This window comes from Haemaphysalis longicornis, unplaced genomic scaffold (genome assembly GCF_048455015.1).
Source record: "Haemaphysalis longicornis isolate Haplotype H1 unplaced genomic scaffold, Haemaphysalis longicornis Haplotype H1 scaffold_1, whole genome shotgun sequence".
Taxonomy (NCBI): Eukaryota; Metazoa; Arthropoda; class Arachnida; order Ixodida; family Ixodidae; genus Haemaphysalis; species Haemaphysalis longicornis.
This window is the reverse complement of record NW_027526203.1, coordinates 358821901-358845242: the sequence shown is the minus strand read 5'-3', so window position 1 is coordinate 358845242 and position 23342 is coordinate 358821901. Positions and strand designations below refer to the sequence as shown.

General features: G+C 45.9%; 1 protein-coding gene across 1 annotated transcript in view; it reads left to right on the top strand.

Annotated features, from left to right (window-relative positions):
* LOC144154981 (uncharacterized) overlaps nt 1–23342 on the top strand; it is a 491283-nt gene that overhangs the window by 347052 nt on the left and 120889 nt on the right. Inside the window, exon 3 of the mRNA XM_077686145.1 lies at nt 3598–3817. Coding sequence (XP_077542271.1) covers nt 3598–3817 — 220 coding nt within the window. The remainder of the gene's footprint in view (nt 1–3597; nt 3818–23342) is intronic.

Below are 23342 nucleotides of genomic sequence, written 5' to 3'. Positions count from 1 at the left end.
AAGTGGTCTACACGGACGCGGCAAACTGCGCTCGTGCGAATGCCACAACGGCCGTGGGGTTCGCAACATTAAAAAAGGCCATATGGAGCCTGACTCTCCTACACACTACCACTTGACGAGCGGATAAGAAGCGGCCGTAGCACTGCTCATTTGGGCACATCGACGCTACTACCACGATCGCAAATTTGTAAGAGGCGTTCATCAACGGAAGACTCTCCACGACCGCATTCAAACTTCTCCGACAACAGCCACCCAAGGGAAAGTTTTCCTTCGTTTGAGCACCCCTTCACTCCAGTCTCTGTTCATGGAAACTTAGTCACCCACACGAGTACTCAAACTTCTCCGACAACAGCCACCCAAGCGAAAGTTTTCCTTCGTTTGAGCACCCCTTCACTCCAGTCTCCGTTCATGGAAACTTAGTCACCCACACGAGTACTCAAACACTATCCAGACGGGCCCCACGAGACAATCAGCAGAGGGTTGACCAACTGCTACTTACATACTTACATATCACCCAACCCTATAGACTCCCGCAAGGCGCATACCCACGAGGCCACATTTCTCCGGCGAATGAGCTGGAGGTGGTGCCCCGACAAGTTCACAGGAGCACTTTGTTACACCCCACCTGCTTACACGCCATTTGTCCCACACTTTACACCGTCACGTGCGCACACTGTGGAGAGACCGCCACATTTTACCACATGGTGTAGGCCTGTCAACGGAACACAGCGATTGATACAATACCCAACTCCAGATACGAGCAGTGGGATATTAAGACTGACCAGCTCAAGCTTGAAATCCATCTACGGCTCGTGAATGGGTGCGGACGGCAGCAAAGTCAACCAGGGTCCTGGACCAAGGTCTCCACCCACCACGTGCAATGCTGCTAGAAAAATTAACTGAAGATCCATTGTTGGATCTTTGGGAATGCGTGCGCACCTCGTCCTTCTCCCCCACGAACGTGAGACTCCGCCCGGTGAGCACGCCCAATTCCTCTTGCTCCTGAAGACTGCAACGCGCGGCGACCCTCGCATGTCCCGCGTACACCGTGCTTAACTTTCTCAACGCCCTAACCGTTTCAGTGGCCACACGTACCTGCTCGTTTTAGCAGCAGCATTGGCTGCCTGTCGCTCTCCTTGTTGTCTACCAGTACCGACAATTCGTCACCGTCATTCCCGTCCCTTCCTCTTCTATCACCCTGCGCTGGTTGCTCACTCCATTTTACAACCCGTACAAGCGGTGACGGAAGTCAAGAGGCCCGTCGAGACGTCGTGTTACTGAACCGGCGCCTCGGCAGAAGCAGGGGGCGACCTGCACTTTGACTAGTCGTCTCTCTGGCAATGTCGCCAGCGTTGCGACGGTAACGCTTTCCACGCGCTCTTCCCACTCTCTCTTTCTGCGCTCTTCTGTTTCTCGCTCTGTGGACAGGTCGACGTGAAAACTCTGCCAAAAAGCTCCATCTATTGCTCACGCAATAATGAAAGCATATTCCTCCTCCTCCTCCTTGCGCAACTGGAACGAATTTCCATCAGATCGTCTGATATTTTTTTAGTTTATTTCCCCTAGCAAATTGTGGTGATAATATCCTTAGACCGTCGTGCACCGCATAGAGTTTCATACAATAACAACTACAGAGGAATGTGGCGCTGCGATCTTCCGCCGCGGTGGGCGTGATGGGTAGTTATGGATTCAGATTGGCACTCGATGGCTTGCGGAAGTTATTATGGATTGAATCGTGCAGCCAGTTTCGTTTTCGTTTTGAACCTGCATGAACGCATTTTCCTATGTTGGAAGAAGCGTTCATAAATGCGTTTCTCCTTGAACTGATTGCCGCACGCGCACTAACGCCGCCCCGAGTGGAAATGTTTTGTAACTATAGTTGCGAACCGGGTGGGTTATGAATTCATTGCCGGTACAGCTAGGGTAGCACGAAAACACAAATGACGGCGCTGTATGCGGCGAAGTTGCCTGCGAATTAGGAGCTTCTGCGCTTCTCATTCCGAAGAGCAATGTATTTTCGAAGCTGACGACAGTTGCGAACTGTTAGGAACAACCACACTTTTCGTGCGAACGCCGGCTTCTACGGCGTAGACCAGCAGTATCGGCGGCTTGATGAATGTCACTAAGTCCGGCTAGAATAACTTCTCTAAAGGCAATCGGTTCTTTTTTAGGAGCGGAAAACTATTTTTGTATTAAAAACTGCGAGCGCCGAAACTTTTACAAATATTTTTTAAAGGAGTCCGCGTCCTGCTGTAGTTGGAGGAAAATGGCAAACCTACTCCACAAACCGCGTCGACTCCCCGTCTGCTTTGTATTTAAACGCTCCGTTTTATTTCATACAAAACCAATTTTTGGTCACCAACTTTTTTGTTCACCATGTAATTTGTAAACGACGATCCAGACAATAAGAGTTTTCTTGTCAAAAAAATACAATTTGCGCAGCCATAGGCCCGCTTCGATCCTACGCAATCCGGTCCCAGAACTACCCATCATCCCCATAGAAGCGTAAACGCCGCCTCGGCGTTCGCGTTGACACTAGCGCCAGTTTCCCCTCTAGTTATTACTGTATGAATCTGTATGGTGCGACGACCACCAATGGGTGCAGCCAGAGTCGCTTGGCTTATTCCGCTGGCCTAACCCTAACATCGAAACTAGCTCTTGGCGTCAGAGTATATTTCTCCGGTGTAATTAGACTTTCCTATAATAACTGCTACATATTACGGGAAGAATTGAAACTTTGGCCGGCTGGGCGTATTGATTGATTGTAGGGCTTAACGCGCCGACGCAACGCAGGCAATGAGGCGCGCCATAGTAGAGGGCTCCAGATTAATTTGACACCTGGGGAACTTAAACGTACGCCTAAATCTCGCACACACACACCGGTTGGTACGTAATTTTAAACGAAAACAACAGCATGCCAGAAGTGACAGGGGAAGATTGGGACAAACAGCTTCACTGACCCTAAAGCTTCCATCTACAGTCGGTTTCAGTTACATGTTGCACCGACCGCACCTCCCCTTTTAGTTCTACCTTGCACTATCCGCGGTGTCTACTTCTCTACAGATGCCACTATGATGATTCCCTTAAATGGCGGAAGTCGGCTGTATTTGTACTCTCGGAAGCAACCGCCAAAGACCGTGTAGATGGGCGAAGCATCAGTGGTACAGTGGGACGTCTAGGATTTCAAGTCCGCGAATTCGGTCTTCGAATGTGTCGTGGACACGACGCAAACCGTATACAGCAGAGGGAGTTAAAATTTTGTATTTCCTTTACAGATTATTTCTGAAAACTAATATTAATTATTAATTAATAAATAAACAATATGTTTATTTATTTATTTATTTATTTATTTATTTATTTATTTATTTATTTATTTATTTATTTATTTATTTATTTATTTCAAACGGTTTTAAATACCTGAATGGTCACACCGTGGCATAGTAGACGCCCAGTATGTACGCAAACCACCGCGCGATGCTCTTATGGCAAACTAAGGGTAACACTCATATTTCCAACATGCAGGCATCAGCTAGTGCAGAAAAATGGCCAGTTCTGTGTTACTACCAGTGCGCGCGCATGCTCTCTGCTCCGTACCAGGCATCTGAGCAAGCGGCGGCCATGGCAAACTCCGTGGCCTTCAGCAGCAGCGTGGAGAACAGCGCATCGGGGACTGGCAGTACGGACCTGGGCTCCTCGTGCCGTGGCCGCCTGGCGAGAGGCAGCACTGGGAGCGGCGCCTGCGAGGGTGACTCGGCTGAGTCCCTAGACGGCGTGCTCATCCCACCACCGCTAGAGTACGGCGACGGCTGCCTAGATAGTAAGTGTGCTGCCCTCTGTGGTGGCGTTTTCTGATTAAAAAAAAAAACGGCAATCAAATCGCTTTTGCCTCTCAAACAGGAAGCTCGGGGGAGGAATATTCTCCCGAGCGCCTTCGTTGTGATGAAATTCTTTGTTCAGAAATAGACGGCGTTTAAAATAGCTACACCGGGAACCCTGACTGTGATTTGAGCCCTATAGGGTTGTTACAGTCTAAAAGACGCAAATGTGTCTTAAGGCGAAACCACATGCAACGTTTTGGTCGCGTCTTGCGGCCGTCTGCGGTGCCTGGCGCCGACGCGGAACGGGCGTTGGAGAGGGCGAGCAACCACAAGAGACGCGCGAAGAGCGCTTCTCCGATCCAAGTTACCATACTTACTTTGGTAAAGGCAGCATCGTTCTGTTTAAGTCATTCCTAATAAACTCAAGAATAATCAAAACTTCAACGAACAAAACACGTTAAATTGATGTTCTATTAAATAAAGTGCTAAAGAGCCGCCAAATAAAGAGCCGCCATGTTGCGTGCGGAGGGGGACCGGAAATTGAGGATAGCAACATCCGGCGCAGACGCCGAAAACGGACCGAAAATTTGGGATGCGCAGACACCGGCACTCCGAGCGCGCTGCTGTGTATTTGGTGGCGCGCGCTGAACGCGCGTCGCCGCGGACGGTCTCCAAACGCGACCAAAACGTCGCATGTGGTTGCGCGTTTAGAGGAGCACGGCTTACGATCTTCACGTACACCGTCCGAATGCGGTAGAGATCGAGCGCATGCACTTGGATCGGCCATTGAAACAATATATTTTTAATGCGTAGCATTCGGTGGCTTTCGCAATGTCACGAACAAGCACTTTTAAGTGTCTCCCCGAATTCATTTAACCGGATGTACTCCAAGCTTGCTAGAAGAGAAACAGTCACAGAGGGAAAAATAGAAGCAGCAGTAGCAGTGGTATCAATTTACTTGTCACCAAGCCGCAATGCCATTGCCTTACAAATCACACTAACGTTACATATCAATCATGTAATAGCACGAGAATGTAGCTGATTAGTGCGTTTGTTGTATCAGGCTGGTTCCCAAGCGAGGTATTAGGGAAGCGTAAACAGCGCCGTCGGGTATTCGTGACAAAGGGTGCTTACCGCTGCCTATTTGATGCCCGGGTCAGAGCGCTATCAAAGCCCCTCGAGCCAGGCCGCGACTGCCAGCAGGGCAGTTCACGCAATACCGCTATAGCACCCGCAGGGCCGTTCACGCAGCGGTCAAAGGGCCGCAATCTCGCCTTTGTTTACCCAAAGAGGGTGTGTTTGTGTTCCGGAGCGCTCCATTTACTCAGGCGCGACAGTGGGTTTCGAATAGTACACTGCCAGAACCAAGTCAGAGTTGGCAGTATAAATATACTTTGAGTTCAAGGCGCGTTGTTTATTTCCTTGGGCCTTTTGTTGTTGTTTTTGCTAACTAAGAACTTTATAGGTGCCGTTTACGCTGGCGCAACACTAATCAATACCGGAATATTTTGTAAGCAGCCAGGTGAAAAATTAAACCCAGCAAGTTTTGTCACAAAGGCGGTAAGATCTAACTTTATCGTACAGAACTCAAATCACTGTTAGGGATGGAAACAGCGTTGTGCTAATGGAATTTAATTTACTTCGATCTCAGATATCTTAATTATTTCAGAGCTATGAAAATAGCGACATAAGCAAGAGCCTAGCTTACATGTGGAATCACAATATTTTCGCAGTGAGGGGGATGGTGTGAGGAATTAAGAGCAGATCCTTCCGGATTTGGGCTAGTCGGGACTCCAGCTTGCGGACAAAAATAAACTCTGCGGAATGACAACAGAAGAGCAAACATGCAAAGAAGAAGAAGCAAAAACAGGCATGCCTTTACGGTCCTTTTAAGGAATATAACTATATTCTATGATGGGTGCATTACAGCTGGGAGTTCCTACATTATGTGCGCTGACTTTGCTATGGGGATCCATTCACCAGCACGCAGGCATGCGCGCACTCGAATGCCCTCCCCATTTATCCATTCATTCATTCACAAAAAAAATTGGAAGATGTCCCTGTCAGAAACTCTCAATATGTGCGATACCGAAAGGGGTGGCTATGAAGTTTAGAAATAGACGGAAACCCGCCTGGCCACGGTGTACAACGGCGAATGAAGAACAAAACGAGATTGCACCTCGTTTCGTTGTACAGCGGTGAGCTCGCTAGGGTGAACACGGAGCGCGTGGCCGCCGGTACTGTCGGAGCAGCCTACCGTGGGATGCGCAAAGCAACACGCATGCTCTGTGCGCGTAGAGCGAGGCTATGCCAGCTATGCTTTCAGCATAGAGAAAGAAATCCTTCAGCGCACGCATCGCGTCATCGGAGCGTCTGAGCGTCGTCTGCTAACTTCATCTTGCTTGTAGCGGTGGAGCAATCGGCCGCTGTGGAAATGACGGGAAATTGCAATCCGCAAGAAGAATGTTCTGAATGAGCGGTTCTTGGTTCATTAGCTTGAATGCAATGCAATCGGTTCGACCCATTGCAACTCGCCAACTTGCTTCAAGCAGACTCGATAAAAAACGACGCTCATTTTAGCAGCACTTTATTTTTTGTAAGTGATTGCCACTGAAACCGAAGGAACACGTGCACACAATTTTTATCATAAATCAATTAAGAGCTTGAAGTGAGCTCGGGCACTGCAACCTCACTTCAATTTACGGTGAAAACTCACCTTTATGGTTTTCATTATACATGTTCATACAAGGATCAAGGATTCGAGGTTCAAAGCGAGGCACCGTTGGCAGACGACGCGCAACATAGCAGAAAAAAGTTGCAGAGACATCTACGTTTCTATCCTATAGGATGTAAGGCACGATAGCGATACTTCGACTCCCACGGAGTGTTTCCGTACGCAGTTGCTGCATTTCCGATCAATGCTTCTCGAGCACTAAAGGTAATCGAAGAGAGGAAGGTTAGCAACGAGAGTTTTTAATCCCCGTGGCCCAGGAAAGACAAAAGCTCTCTCCACTACTGTGGATTAAATGTGAGCGTAAAAGGTTGAGTATGCGAGGTGTTGGTCAGTTCGAGCCAGGAGGAGTCAGTGTGTCAGTGTGCCAAATTGTTTATTCTGCGATTTTTAGGCGGGGCTGAATAATTTGCTTTTTACGAAGAGAGAGAGAGAGAGAGAGAGAGAGAGAGAGAGAGAGAGAGAGAGAGAGAGAGAGAGAGAGAGAGAGAGAGAGAGAGAGAGAGAGAGAGAGAGAGAGAGAGAGAGAGATCTTTGTTCAGGAAGAAATAGTTGTGGTTTAGGAAAACGGAGTAAAGAGGTGACAGGAAGCTCAATGGTAAAAACTGAAGAATATAGGGCACCAGATGCAGCACCTCCTTCCCTTGTACTCCTCATCAGCTCGCGCTGATCTTGAGGTAACGAGCCGGTCAAAGCTGCCCCCCATGTCTTGAAGGAGGGGAATAGGTTATGCTTGAGTTGTTTTCCCCTGACCATACCGTTGGACATGGCTAGGGTGCGCGCAAAAGAGTGGAAGGTTTCCCGATTTTGGCCGAGTTTCAAGTTTTTACCCAACACCTTAACGCACATAGATTTGCAGATACTTGTGTTGGTTTTTCGTCCACAGAGTTTGTGATTCTTCGGCATTGAAACCTCGTTGTAGCCAGGGGAAAGATCGTGTTCCTAGGCATAGGAGGAGGAAGAATAAGTGTTCCTTTTACGAGCGCTGGTGCTGCTGTTCGGGCACCTGCCCTGTGGGGGGAGGCTTTTGTCAGGGATGCCCTGGTATTGGCTTGCAGTCCACGCCCTTTCCACCAGTATGCGCTGGGTCCCAGGGTCCGGATTTTCAGGCAGGCCACCCACTGCTCGTAAGAGGGGGAAGGGTTGGGGGGTGGACCTGGGGGTTTGTCGACACTCCAATACTTGACTGTATAGGGTACCGGGTAAAGGACAGAATTACAGGTGGCCATGTATAGGGTCGGTTCCACACCCCGGCTTATCTAGGCATTCGTTCCTAATGTTTGTCGAGAAGGGCAGTATGGTAGTCGTAGTCACAAGGAGCACGGTATGTAAGTTCGTGGTCCTCTTGGTCAGTGCGTCGTTCTCTTACAGACCATTGTGTCCGGGTGTCCAGGTGAGGTTGTTAACTTTTTTGCATTGTGGATGAGAATACCTTACCGAAGCGCTTAGGTATTCTGCCTGCAGAGTCTGTAATGATGTTACGCTTCAATTTGATACTTCCGCTATTCGGATTGCCGAGAGGATGGCTCCACTTCTTTCTTCCTGTATGTTGGAGGGTCATGGAGTCACAAAGATTTCCAGAGTAGTCAAGAAACTAAAATTGCAGCCTCGTGCTTTCGGGCATCCCGGAGTCGTTGTATGCGGTGGTCTCATGATTTTGGAACTTTCCCCGAATGACCTTGATCCTGCCATATCGCCTCTTCCTGTTTACCATTAGATCCATAGTTTTGGTAGAGGAGAGTTTTTACGCGTAGTCGCTGGGACGGTGACTGCTCTATCATGGCTAGCAGCAGTTTCTTCTCAAACGGGGGATGGGTGCCTGTCTTCTATACGATGTACTACCCCCACAGTTTGTTTTTCCATCGGCTCTCTTGGTGCTCGGAGAGTGGTTTCGCCTCGTTCTTGAAATGCGTTAGGAAGACACAAGTTGAGGACATATTCATCATGATCATCACTAACATCCTATTCAGGACGACTGCATGCTGAACGCCTCCTCCATTGACCTTCACCCGCTCCTGTACTGCGATTCTCGAGTCCATTCTTTGCTCCGAATATTTTTAATTTATCCCTCCATCGAGTAAATGGCCTTGCCTTTCTTCTGGACCCGTCTATGCATGTCCATTCTGTTAGCCTGGCGGTCCAGACGTTGTAAGTTGGTCTTACATTCAAAATTGCGAGGTTGAGGACTGCCTCATATGCTGTCCTAATGATGGTGTTTCTTTCCCTTTCTTTAGTGCAGGTTAATTTGTGGTAGCGTAGCGTCTGCAATATTCGGCTCATGATCAGTGGCTGCATAAGCCTTATCGGTTCTTCTTCTGTTTTTTCTTGCTTTTCTCTTGGTTGGGTGTTTTCTTTGTGGGCTAAAGATTGGTTAAATATTTTTTTAGCGGTTGTGATTTTGGCACCACCGCTTTCTCCAGAGCCACGATGAGCATTCTCACGTGACTGTTCTCTTGGAAGACATCCGTACTTATTTTTATGGTGTTTTTTTTTAATTCCGCCGCGTGGCGCCATTTGTCGTCTGCTAAATCGAGCTTGCAGCGGAGACAGAACCGTGGGAATATTGCAAAGTATTTTGAAAACCTATGTGATTAGAATCTATATAGTGGGCTTTATTTTAGTTTTTTTCTGCTTATAATGTATGCCTTCCTTGATTTCTGAGAGACTGACGTAAATCCTTTTCCCCCTGCTTTAGTTAGGTCACCCAATGTTGGTGCCGGCCGAAGTTCCCGTGGAAAACACGCCGCGGTAGCTCAATGGGTAAGGCGTTGCGCTGCTGAGAACAAGGTCCCGGGTTCGATTCTCGGCCGCGGCACCTGTTTTCCCAAAAACACCATTGTGCCGAGATTTCAGCGCACGTTAAAGACCCTAAGGTGGTCTAAATTATTCGGGAGACTTCCACACGGCACGCCTCGTGTCCCACGTGTAGGTTCGGCGGATGAATTAACGGAAATTTGTTTTTTTTTTATCCCCTGGTGAAAACACGCTTTGGTGTGATTATGTAAGTTGCCCGCACAGCTGGTGATCGTGAATGTCGAGCATGCTACCACCGAATGGGCATAGAACAAACTTCGCCGCGCAGGCGCGGCGCCTGCTGCAAACGCGTGTCCTTTCTTTCGTATCCGCCGTTGTTTCATTGTCCTCCTTCCCAAACTTGAGTTGCCGTTCGCCACATTACGATTCGGTGGAGCCCTCAAATCTTGCTGCCTCAGTCGTAGCTTCCGAGTGGCAGCGGTGACGTATTTCCGTGGACGTCTGATGAGCACGACTGATAGCGGACGGCTAAGAGCCACTGGGGGATGGGAAAATGAGCCAAATAACGCTAACGCGTTGAAACAGCAGACGCTCCGATGAGGCGATGTGCGCGCTGACAGCAAATTCTGGCTCGACACGCATGCGTGATGCTTCCCACAGCCTACGGTAGGCTGCTCAGATAGTACCCGCGGGCACGCGCTCCCGTGTTCACCCTAAGCGAGCTCACCACGGTACTATCGTGATAAATTGAAATACGAACGGAGCGCGTGGCTTTCAATACATGCCGTGCATCCTGGCGACGGACCGCGCATGCGCAGTGCGAACAAGTTACAAGAGTTTGTGTCCAACGTTGATATGGAAACACCGTCGTTCGGCGTGTGGGCGTTTTGGTTTGTCTTCCCACCGCGTTCGGCGCCCGCTCACGCAAGCGTCATTTAACTTTGTTGCTGCGATGACTGAAAGCGGTGTACGCAACTATATTCCTTTATTTTTTATTTCGTGCTTAGCGCCCAACGGACGATCGAAATACGAGGGTGTTCCCATATCAACGTTGGACACGAACTCTCGCAGCTTGTTCGTACTGCGCATACGCGGCCCGTCGCCAGGATGCGAGGCATGTACTGAAAGCCACGCGCTCCGTTGTTCCTATTTCAGTTTATCACGATAGCACCTAGTTGTACACCTTGATCGCCTATGTTCATTTAGTAGAGGGTGATGTCAAGAGCAAAGGAGCAAAGAAACGATTAATGCGAGTATGCAAGATACAAGAGGCGAACACTCGACGTCCAGTCGCACGCCTCTTCAACCGCAGTGAATCGTTGTGGATGGTTGCGAAGCTGATCAGGGGGAGGGAGAGGGGTGGTCATAGCAGAATCGGTGGCCAAATGAGTGACATATCTGAAATTGAGGTTGTTTTCAAAGTGCACTAGGCGTAATTAGGAGTTTATGGACGTTTATATTAACGGACAAACGAAATGTCGTTTCCGCAAATAAAGATTATTATTATTATTATTATTATTATTATTATTATTATTATTATTATTATTATTATTATTATTATTATTATTATTATTATTATTATTATTATTATTATTATGCATCTGTTGTCTGGAACAGCACGAGCAAAACAAACCGTAAGCTTGTAGAAAGGGTCCAAAATAAGTTCATATCTATCTTCAACCATCGCTTTGGCGATAGTAGTAATTATAACCCTGGATCGCCCTCTTCATTGACGCTATCATGCTTAACTTCCAGGCGGAACAAGGCTGATATTCTCTTCCTCTTTAAAATTATGCACGGCATAGTGTCTTGTGGTGAGCTGCTACAGCATGTTCGTCTTTACCCTCATAAACATGGTTACCAGGATTTAATAAACTTGTTATAGAGATTGCTCAAAAGAATTTTATAAACTTTTTGTCAACATCCTATAGAATATTTCTATTGAGTTTCCATTACAAATTGGCCACCGCGTTTTTATTAAAAGTCTATAGAGCCAAGTCAGTAGACCTTATCGGTTCTGAATGTAGTTCCTTATGAGTTTCTTACGGGGTTTTTATAAAATAAATTAAATAAGTTTTTTATGCAATTCTTACTGAGTACAGTCGCAACAGCCTGTTGCATGGGAGTCAGGTTTGAATACAGTTTCTGGCGGATTTTTATTAAATTTATGGCAATTATTTTTTATAAAATTCCTATTGAGTATTGTTGTAACATCCTGTTGCGTGTGAATAAAGTTTCAATAGACTTTTTTATGAGTTTTGGTTAAATTTGCCTGCATTAGCTTTCTTAAAAGTATGTTTGAGTATGGTCGTAACAACCTGTTCTATGTGAGTCAGCTTTGAATAGAGTTTCTGACGGGTTTCTATTAAATTTATCTCAATAAGAGTTCTATAAAATTCTTATTGTGCCCAGTCATCACAACCTGTTGCATATGAGCTAAGTCTGAACAGAATGTCTGATGAGTCTAATAAATATATCTCTATTAGCTTTGTATAAAATTCTTATTGAGTATAGTCGTGATATCCTGTTGCCTGTGAGTTAGGTTATCTGGCAAGTTTTAACAGAGGAGCTTTGCAGGGGCTAGAACAGTCCGGCGGTGATGTCCGCCATCCCAGGCGCCACCGCTACCAAGTGCTCCCAAGACGTAGAGATGGGACGTCCATCGCGCGATCTTGGTTGATGGGGCGGGGCAGGCGGCGCAATAGCAGCCCACATATATGCACCGATAAGCTACCAGACCTCCGTGGGTGGGCTATAGAAACCCAATACAGAGTCTATTGAAACTCAACATAATGAAGGCAATAAGATGCTTACTGCGTCTTCGTTATAAAAAGTTTATGGCCTGTCTAATGACCACAGTCCACACATTACGAGTTCGATCGACCCTATAGAAAGGCAATACAGAGTATGTTAAAACTCAATATAGTGAAGGCAATAAAATTCATGTTGCATTTTTGCAATAAACAGTTAATTGATTTTATATTGGCCGTAGTCTTTAAGATGGGAGATTTGGTTTACTCGAAAGAAACGCAATATGAAGTGTATTAAAACTCAGTGTCTTGAAGGCAATAAGATGTTGGTTGAGTTTGTGCAATACGAAGTTTGTTGACTTTTTAACGAGCACAGTCTATAAGCGATGAGTTTTAATTGACTTTTTATTGACTCTATAGGAACTCAATAGGGCGTCTATTAAAACTCAACGTCCATTTTCATGAGGGACAGCATGTTCGTCTTTATGCGCCGCAAAAGTGGACCAGGAAACATGATACCTTTTGCAACCCCAATTGTCTGCGTGTCTTGTGCCCTGTGTTCCGACTGCAATGCACGTACAATCGGTACTCGGATTACCTTGATATATTTAATGATTGCCCTACTCTGTTTCGCAAACATGTCTGTGAGTTTGTATTGGCGTAACTGCCAACTTTTCTTATTCTGCATTTGTCTTTTATCCTTGAGTTCATGCACTTAAATGACTTTCATTCCGTTACTTCAACATAAGCTATCCTTTCGTTTTTTTGTATTTTGTATTTTATTTTGTATTTGAAAGATGTGTACATTATGTTTCGTGTGTTTCTGTTTCCGTGCGCCAGCACAAAGGCCTCCCCGGCTGTTCCTGGGCACGCAAATAAATGATTGATTGATTGATTATTATTATTATTATTATTATTATTATTATTATTATTATTATTATTATTATTATTATTATTATTATTGTTGTTGTTGTTGTTATTGTTGTTGTTGTTGTTGTTGTTGTTAACGGCAATCACAGAATCAGCAGCAGCTGTGATAGAAACAACTTGTAGGAAACAAACGGGAAAACTAACTCAGAAAAATAATTGCGAAACGCAAGGACACGGAAGTTTCGAGTACGGCGAATCAAGTTGAATTAGCAGAACGGTTGAAACTGGTTAACAGAAGTAAAATTAACGATATTAGTGCGTGCAACACGGCCGCGATCGAGGAAACGCTGAAAATAGGAGGAAGCTTAAAAGCAACAAAGTGGAAGCTCGGCAAAAATTCTATGTAGGCACTCAGGGACGAGCAGGGCAACATTACGCACAGCATGCACCAGATAAGTAACGTAGCAGAACGATTCTACACCAGGCTAATGTACGCCAGCAACGTTGGGCCGGGGTACACTACTGAGCGTACAAGCTTAACTTGCGATGTTCCACTAGTAACTAAAAAGGAAGTTGAAAAGGCTATCAAAGGCGTGAAGCGAGCAAAAGCTGCGAGGAACGACGGAATAACCGTGGATCTTTTAAATGAGGGAGGAGATAATGTACTGGAAAAGCTTGCTACACTAAAAACACCAACATAATTTCGATTCACAAGAAGGGAGATACCAAAGATACTGAGAATCACAGACCCATAAACCCACTCTCTGTTGTTTACAGACTGTTTACCGAAATAATAGCTAACCCATAAGTGGCAGGCTAGTTTCTCAACAACCAAGAGAGAAGGCAGGCTAAGAATACTCAGCAATGGACCACAGCCCTGTCGTCAATGAAGTAATAGAAAACTCTGTGGGTTTAGGAAAGGATACTCAACAATGGGCCATATCCATGTCGTCAATCAAGTAATAAAAGAAATCCGCAGAGTTTGGTAAGCCCCTTTAAATTGCATTTGTAGGCTATGAGAAAGCGTTTGATTCAATACACACCGCAGTTGTGCTGGAAACTTTGAAAGACCAGGGAACAGACGAGACCTTCATAATACTCATAGACACTATAAGGGATGTACATCTAAGATGATGCTTCACAAGAAAAGCGAGAAGTTGCTGATCAGACAGCGTGTACTACAGGGAGATACCATCTCGCCAAAACTGTTCACAGCGTTCCCAGAGGGGATATTTAAGAAGCGTGACTGGGACAACGCGCGATTACGGATAAATGAAGAATACTTGAGTGATTTGAGGTTTTCAGACCAGATGCTCTTACTCAGTGAGTCGGCAGAACAGCTACAAAAATTGCTTGAGGAACTACAATACGAAAGCGTGGCCATGGAGCTACAAATAAATTTTAATACATCTAAAGTAATGAGTAAAGTAAAGTAAAGGAGTAAAACAAGACAGGAAGCGAGCTTCCTCGATAATGGAACAAACTCGCGCAGTTGATATCATAGCGGAAATAAAGAAAAAGAAATGGTTTTGGGCAGGCCACGTGGCTAGACGAAATGACAACCGATGGACCACCAGGGTAACAGTAGATACGGAGGGACGGGACTAAGAGGGGAAGGCCAATAACTCGATGGAGAGACAAAATAAGGAAATTTTGGGGTGAATGATAGACCCGAGCAGCACAGGATAGGAGTGGTTGCAGGTCAATGGGAGAGGCCTTCGTCCGTCACTGGACCTAAATAGGCTGTTGTTGTTGTTGTTGTTGTTGATGCTCATGATGCTGCTGCTGCTGCTCATGATGATGGTGATGGGGTTTTGTGGCGTAAGGCCAACAAGGGCAAAGAGCGCCAATTTCGTTTTAAATTTAGTGTATTTAAATGTGGGTTACAGCCGTTTACGCAACCCGTCTCCACTTTATTCCAAGTTTTTTTTGTGGTCCCATGGCCGGTGCATGCAGCACAAATCCTCCCCCGCCTTTAATGATATGCCGCTTGCAACGACATTGGCCTCCCGTCCCGGTTGCTTCTTTTTAATGATGTTTTGAGACTTGATCTGTGATTATTATTGCACAACAACGACGCTTACAACCACCTTCCAGGAATCTTCTTAACTTTAACAGGATGACCTGACATATTTTCTTAAGATAGATGTGCTATAAACCGCGGGTAGGAAGTGTCTTGGTGTATTCGGCTGCCCAAAATCGGGTCCTCATAATCGGCCTCCAGAAACCACGCCTTCGAGAAAACACCGGAGGGGTTGGTTGAGACTAAGGAACCAAGCGCCGGCGAAGCAGTCGTTAAGACCTCACCTAGTCACGTGCTTCGCTTGGGCTGAAGCACACGCACAGACGGCCTGGCCGGCGCTTAACGATCACGCGCAGGCGAAGCAGTCGTGTGACCTTTGCCTAGTCACGTGCTACCGAAGGGACGAAGCTCCGAGCAGGTGAGGCGGTAAGAAAGGCAGTTGGCAAATAGGTAGAATTTCACATGAATATCATGTAATTGTGAACGCGTACAAAGAGCTGTCGCTGGCACTGAGCGATCGCTTGAATATCTCTTTTTTTTATCTGCCCCTGCAGAGAGGAGCCCATTTTCGTTCTTTGCAAAGTCCCCTCAATTTTGATATCTGGTTGCGTTTACGTGCCCGACATTCCGAACGAAATGGTGCGATGTACACATACCTTCCATTTTTTCCCCTTTACGTAGGCAACAGAAAGTCGCGCTGCAGACGAGCAGTGAATTATTCGCCCACGTGGGCTCCCGGATCTAAGTTCTTAAGTGATGAATGCGTTTTTAAACTTCGCTGCGTGAGTGCCATGGTTTCTTAGCGAACAACAACGCAATCGCCTTGCGTCTCGGTGGAAGGCATGTCAACACACGACGGGAGGAAGATTTATTGTCCCTTGAGAGGGAGTGTGAGCACGAAGCTATCAGAGAGTGGCAAAGCAGAAAGGAAAACAGCCGTGTTGCGACTGAATTGCCTGCGATTCGCTTAGCGTAGCTTACTGTGTAGCACGAAGCAATTTTCAAAAATGCGCGAGGCTAATAATTTAGTGCGAGATCAGAAAAGATATAAATGCATACAACGCAAACTTAGCATGTTTTTCGAAAAAGGTTTCCCGACTAAAGTTGATATAAAACTTTATCACGTCTCTGTACGTTGTACGACACTTGAGCCATAAAAGGAACGTAACGTGAAAGTATACAGCAAGCCCTTGTTATAACAAAGTTCATGAGACAAGAAACTGTCTTCGTTATAAGAGGTAAAGTCGATGGTTGGACGGCATACCGTCTGGTCAGGTAGCATACTACAAAACAAGAAACACAGGTCACTGACCAAGTCAAAAACAAATTGACGATTGTGAACAAGGGAGCCGTAGCGCTCCCGAAACGTCAATTTGTTTTTGACTTGGTCAGTGACCTGTGTTTCTTGTTTTGTAGTTATAAGAGGTAATTCATTGAAACCGGCGATGATTGCACTCCTTGCACTGTTGTTGAAGCCGCAGAAAAACATCGAAGAAAGCGAGGATTCGAATGGACCGATTTTATTATAACGATAATTTGCTGTCTATAGGGAGCGTGCATGTGAGTATTCAACCTCAGGAATAGTTGCGAATTTTATAGTTTAAGGCAATATTGTTACTGCAACGTACATGCGTTCTGTTGTTAGAACATAGGCGTGTATATGTTCTTTTTTTTTCCTCATGAAGGAAGCCTGCCTAATAACACGCTTCTTGCATGCACATTATGTACGCCCACCTGCTATGCCCTCGAATGAGACTGGTAGTCTTGTAAATAAATAAATAAATAAATAAATAAATAAATAAATAAATAAATAAATAAATAAATAAATAAATAAATAAATAAATAAATAAATAAATAAATAAATAAATAAATAAATAAATAAATAAATAAATAAATAAATAAATAAATAAATAAATAAATAAATAAATAAATAAATAAATGTTAAGGCATTTATTTACTCCTTAATTGTGTATGCATTGTATAGTTAAACAAAGCAGCGTCAATCACATGTCTCGTTCTTCTGCGAAACGCAGCGTTGCGGTATAGATTTCTTTCCTGTTGCAGTATCCGCGCTACTGCGGAAACAGACGTGAGAACGTTTACCCCCTACATCATTCCCAGAATCCCCCCCCCCCACCCACTTCACATCAATAACCCCTTCCCTGCATCTGAAACTGTTCTCGCCAATTCCTTTCCGGCTTACGGCGACGAGCAGTAGCTGTTTCTCGCCTTTCCTTGTTCTTACCCTAAATAATTTGTGAATGTGCCAGGACTTTTTATTTAGGCAACCAATATTCAGTCACCACCATATCACGAAGTTGACCGCTTGGGAACTTAATGCTTGAAATGCATAACGCAGACACACGCAATTTCGTCCAGGTGGTGGGTGGTACCTCGCCTTGTGAGATCGCGCTGAGCGAATTTTCGGGCAGACGTGCAAGGGCGAGCTTTCATTTTCAGCGTGCGCGAATTTGTACAGCTTTGTAGCCTGCCCGCAGAGAGCTGGGCAGAAAGGCAACCACAGCCTATAATTTAATCAGGCTTATTTAATAGTTCAACTGTATTGAGCACAAAAGCCTACCCCAGAAAACATTGCTCATCGCTTTTTGCAGTGCTGTGAGAATGCTAACAAGTTTCTTCCATAACACGCGAATGTTGTCGTCACCAAAAACGGCTTCGTGCAATGTGCGTTATTATGCTGCATCAAAGTTACAGAAACTGGCTGCAGATATGTGAAACTCGAGGCTTCTCCCCTTGTACTGGGTTAAAAAGGCTACGTCGCTACCCGTACTACTCTCACTATATCAGAAACATGGCGTATACTATCGGTGCGCATTCCTATTTACGTATATTGGCCATTTCACTGAATCATTTTCTACGTAAATTTTTTGGCAGACCTTAAGACAAAAACCGGAAGAACAGTCTCCTCTCACTATGTCAGAGTTACGCGAATCGACCAAGTCTCTTCTATCTGCTGGACTAGGTTAAGTTTGTGAGCCCATAAAGTTGGATCGTAGGCGCAGTTATAGTGCCACAGAAATGAAAATTAAGCGCCATCATTTAATATATAACATACTGGCTCTTTTGCTTCATAAAAAATACTCAAAATTAAATTCGGAGTCCTTACAGAGCCCCCCCCCAAGAAATTTCCCAATATGTTCCGTTCTATATCTCTCCACGAGACCTTTCCTACTGTAACGGACACTTCAATGAGCTTTCCAAAATCAGTCGCTATAGTAAGGTAAAATGACACCACTAGACAACCGCCCCCTCTCCTCGCCTGTCATACACACACAGAAAATCATGTATTTGTCCTTTAACTTGCAAAACTAATCATGATTCACGGTAGAGTCATCATGAACAGCCTATAAGCGTCCACTGCAGCACTGTTTACTATCCCTCCAATCAGGGTCCTAAGCCACTCGGAAAGTCAGGGGCATCAGAGCTCGCTTACCGAGCCCAGAAACCATGCAAGATCCGACGCGCCCATCAGAGTATGGCTGAGAGACCCTCATTAGGGCCTGTGGACCTCACAAAAAAAAAAGGAATGTGTGACACCAGAGAGGTCTGCGTGTGCACCTTTAATGCAAGCCTTGTTTATTTTATTGATAGGGCTGGCAGGATAGCCTGTCATGGTCAATGGTCATTTCGTGCTTTGTTGCCGTGTGTGTTCAAGGGAAGCACTAGCTGCCAGAAATTGCCATCGCCATCATCTTACGGCAGAAACAAAAGCGCTGCCACTTCGCACAGTCTGAAGTGCGCAATCCGACGGCAGCGCTGGCTCGCCGACGGGCCAGAAAAATAGAAGAAAAGTCCCATCTGGCGGCCCAGAGCGCCATTTTTTAAATGTCAACGTAGATGTTCAGTGCGAACGTACAAGCAAATTTAATTTCGCTCCGTTAGCTCGCCAGCAGAAGGATGAAGGGTAAGTACAAACTAGGTCCCTTCATAATTCCACAAGTTTCTGCTCTCGGAATTGATGTTTTCTTGCTTTCTTGGTAAGGTACATAAAATTGAATTTCACGCGTCGACGAGGCGAGGTTGCGGAGGGTGGTGTTATTGCTAGTTTGGGGGATGATTCGCCTCTATGACGCCGTGTACACACCAGCTTCTGGACTGCGTTTTCACGTGCGTGCGTGCGTGAGTGTATGTTTGCGTGCGCGGGCGAGACGTTGCGGCATGTGTGTGTGCGTGCTTGCGTGCGCGCGCACGCACTTGCTTGAAATTAAGCACACATAAATCACAGCATGGTTCGCTCAAGCAATTATATTTCACAGCCCACTTTTCATGAGTCCGTTATATTATTACCTTTGCGCATGAAAATGGAGAATGAGGTCAACCTTGACAAGCATTTCTTTGCGTAGAAAGGATTCGCTAGCAGAGAAAGTTGACCTAATATAGAGGTTACCCTGTGTGTGCACACAGTAATCCAGTACGCGTGGAAATATATTTTGCATTGAATGCTATTGACACAATCTTGCGAATTCATCAATGTTATTTTGTCATTGTGAACGAGAAATGTTTGTTCCGCCAACCAATTGCGACAACAGTCTATAGCGTCCTTGAAGCACTTCGGCGAATGTGCTGCGGATCAATAACAAAAAAAAAAAAAGAGCAAACGAAAAAAGAAACACTGGATGAAAGCACAGTACAAAAGCGAAACGAATTGAAAACACCGAGGTGCCTTAACTTTTCGTGCATAGTGTGCATCGACGACGGCTTAACGCATCCTTTTCCCGCTGCTGATAGGTTCATTTGCTTCACTCGTCGACCATTGCTTTTTTAGATATTCTGTCAGGCGTGAACGGTTCGCTTCTTGGGCGACCCCTTAAACTGAGCAGACTCCAGACACTTACGCGTGCTTTGAAAACAGGGCCATGCTTAAACTCGCAAACTTTCCAAGGAGCAAGATCGCCGTCTAGATTATTCATTTGCTCTCCTGCATGCACAGCTCTGTCGCCTTTTCCGTCTATGCTCTGCTCAGCACAGCTCTTGTGCCGTGAGCCTATTTTCAACTAGTCGAGTTTTTTTTTCTGATTTTCGCGCGGTGTTTGTTTCCTCTTTATCTTTTAACTATCGATTCGATGGTTTAGTACGTTCACGCACGAAAAGTGTTGACCTCCAGTAAGCCATAAATTTTGTTTACAGCCTGCACCGCTTAATGCTGCCCTGAATTTGCGCGAGCGCTACTGAAGAAAAGTGGTAGACTGAAAAGGTCAACGTATTGCCTCCTGTTCGCCAACCAATTTTAGTGAACTGTTTTACGGCTATAGCAATTGAGAAATTGGCTGACGCTTTCTTTAGACGGAGAAAAACAGAAAACTATACGGTTAACGAGATTTTAGTCACGCGCTTATTACTCCAATCCAACCAAATGTAAAGTTATAATATTCCGTGGACAAGAATTTTCGTGAAACAGCAGACACGGGAAACTAAAAAAAATCATATAAACTGCATTCTATTGCGCATTCTTGCCCCTATATCCATTATGTTTCGCTGTGTGCTTTCTTAAAGGCCAGAGTAAGCTATGGAATACTGTATGACCCAGTAATATGTCTCCATATGACCAAGAAGTAATTTCGAACAGTTCTCAGTGAAGGTAAGTGGGTTTCCTTGGCTTTAGTGAACTTTACACGCACCTCGCGAAATGGAAAGGCGCAAAACGAAGTGTCGGGAATACCATGGTTAGAATCGGATGTTTGTGGCTCGGGGCCAACTTTATGCATCCGGGCATTCTTTTATCAAGACCCTCCAGGAGTGGGCATCGCCTCCTCTGGGCCGGGCTCACCCAAGAGAGACTGTTATGTCCCTGTGGACTTTCGCTTGTACCACGGGGATACACAAGAGAATGTAGACGCTCTCACCTTCTTTACCGCCTTCCCCATCCCTGACTAGACCTTGAGTCTCCCCTTTCGAATAAAGAATAATAATAATAATAATTGGCAATGTGTTACGGTTTTGAACTACGCGGGGCGATCACGTTTTCTGGTCATTTGAAGATACTGAAAAGACAACAGCCAATTAACACTTATGTTTACAAAGAACTAGGAGTGTTCAAAAGTTTCGCGAATCAAAAGTATTCGCAAAATATCGGACATTGGCGAAGACGTTGTGCTGCTGAGCTCAAGGACGCGGGTTCGATCCAAGCCGCGGTGGCTGCTTTTCTGGCGCCGAGATTTCGGCGCACGGTAAAGATCCCCAGGCTGCCGAAATTAATCCGGAGCCCTCTACTACGGCGCCCATGTGTAGCCTCGGCGCGTTAAACCTCACAATCCACAATCAATCACTCCATCCATCCATCCATCCATCCATCCATCCATCCATCCATCCATCCATCCATCCATCCATCCATCCATCCATCCATCCATCCATCCATCCATCCATCCATCCATCCATCCATCCATCCATCCATCCATCAATCAATCAATCAATCAATCAATCAATCAATCAATCAATCAATCAATCAATCAAAATATCTGGAAATTAGGTCCGCGTGAAGGCTAACTTTTTATACTAAATGTGAAGTGCGTAAGGTGAACGCCATAGAGGAAACAGCAACACGCACTTGTCCTCTTATTCTGCGCGCATCACCTATAATGTGCGATACAAACTCGTCCAACGGTCATAGTTAAACTTTTTCATTAACGTGGATAAACAGGCTGATGCCAGTTGGCGGAGAAAGGTTTAACAATGAATGATTTTAAAAGAAGCCCGTATATGCTCCATATAAACACACAGAAAAAGAAGTAAAAGCACCGAAATTAAGAATGCGGATCATCTACATAAAGCTGTCATTCTTGCATATTTGAAAATTTAATGCACGTTGGGGCCTCTTATTACGGAAATAATAATTCCGGGTGTTTAGACAGACTTGAAAGCGTGAGAAGAAGAAATTTTCAAATGCCACCACAATGGACTAACTGTTGAAGTGTTGATTTTTTTTTTGTATCACGTATATAGAACCTCTTCCGTCGAATTTAGGGTTAATGAGTCTCGGAAATGAATTTGAGGAGTATTTGCTTCCGTAGCCTAGACCTCTAGACGTGGCTCTTTGCCTGCATGCTTTGCTCGCAATCTTTTTCTAAATCTAAGTTTGGAAATGTCAGTAACATTTATACCGCCCATTAGCTTGGCTGTGTGAAGCTTTAGTTTTGAAAGTCGCGTACAGCACACGGCGAGGCTGCTCCAAGGCCAGAAGGGAGCCAGAGGGTTCGCAAGTTCCCTTTTTCGAGAAGGGAGAAGGCTCCCTTCAGAAGGCTCCCTTTGCGAGACTTCTGGCTCGCAGAAAGAAGAGACAGAGAGAGAAGGTAAGAGGAAACTCAAGCATGTTAAGCAGACAACACCGCCTGGTGTTGACTTCTATCTGGGAAATAAGGGTAAACGGAAAACAGAAGACAACAAGGAAGAGGGAAAAGCAGCATGCACGCACACGTTATGCTACCACGGCTTCCACAACCTACCACAAGGGTCAATATAGCTAGCGAATTCAGAGAGCACCAATGGCCTTCGTGGTGACGACGAGCATAACCACTCTCCAAGGATTTTCGGTTCGTCGACAGGGTGATTGTCCATTTGCCCACGACACTGCATAGTTGCTGCCATTGGGAGGTGAACTTGTGGCACAAAATATGCTCAGCTGTGTCTTCAACATTACGGGCGTCACAGAAAACGCTGTCCGCCATCATCCCGAGGAAGGAGCAGACGCTTCCAAACGCCACTTGAGCCGGCACGAGAGGGCTTCTTCACATCGCGGCAGACGTTCACGTCGACGCGAGGAATCGAGATGATCGAGGCGCATGCTCGAAATATCCTCCCGCCTCCACGGCGCTAAAGTTAGCCCACGGGAAAATGCATGGCGGGTCCTTGAGGCGTCCGACCTGGAAAGAGGTATGTTCACGCTTTGGTCTCGGCCCGGCCCAAAGGTTGTCAGTTTTGGGTGAGGTGTCCGATACCTGCTGTAGATGTCGGTCGGTACGGATGGCTACCACATCGGCTCTGTCCGTCTTTCATGTGTGTGGGTGAACCTTCTACATAGCTGAAAGTTTTAAGGAATCATCGGGAAGTAATCAGTAATCTCTTGATACCCCTTCTCCAGTGCTCTGACCATTCGAAACTTTTCTGTAAACCCCGGAAACTCATAGTAAGGCAACTCTACCTAGATGCTACACCGCCGAAGTCCTGCGGGTGAGCGAGCCCTCGATGTCGGGCCAGCAGTCGGGGAGGCCGGCGGGAGCAACAGCTGCAACGTCGCGCTCGACAACCCTTGTGTCACATCTGCGCGCTGCATTGCTCCGGATCGGTATCCCTGCGACGCCAAATTGACCAACGGCTTAACGCTTCGAGATCCTCATCGCTGATACGGGATGCATCCATAGATGGGGATGAACAACAGGAAG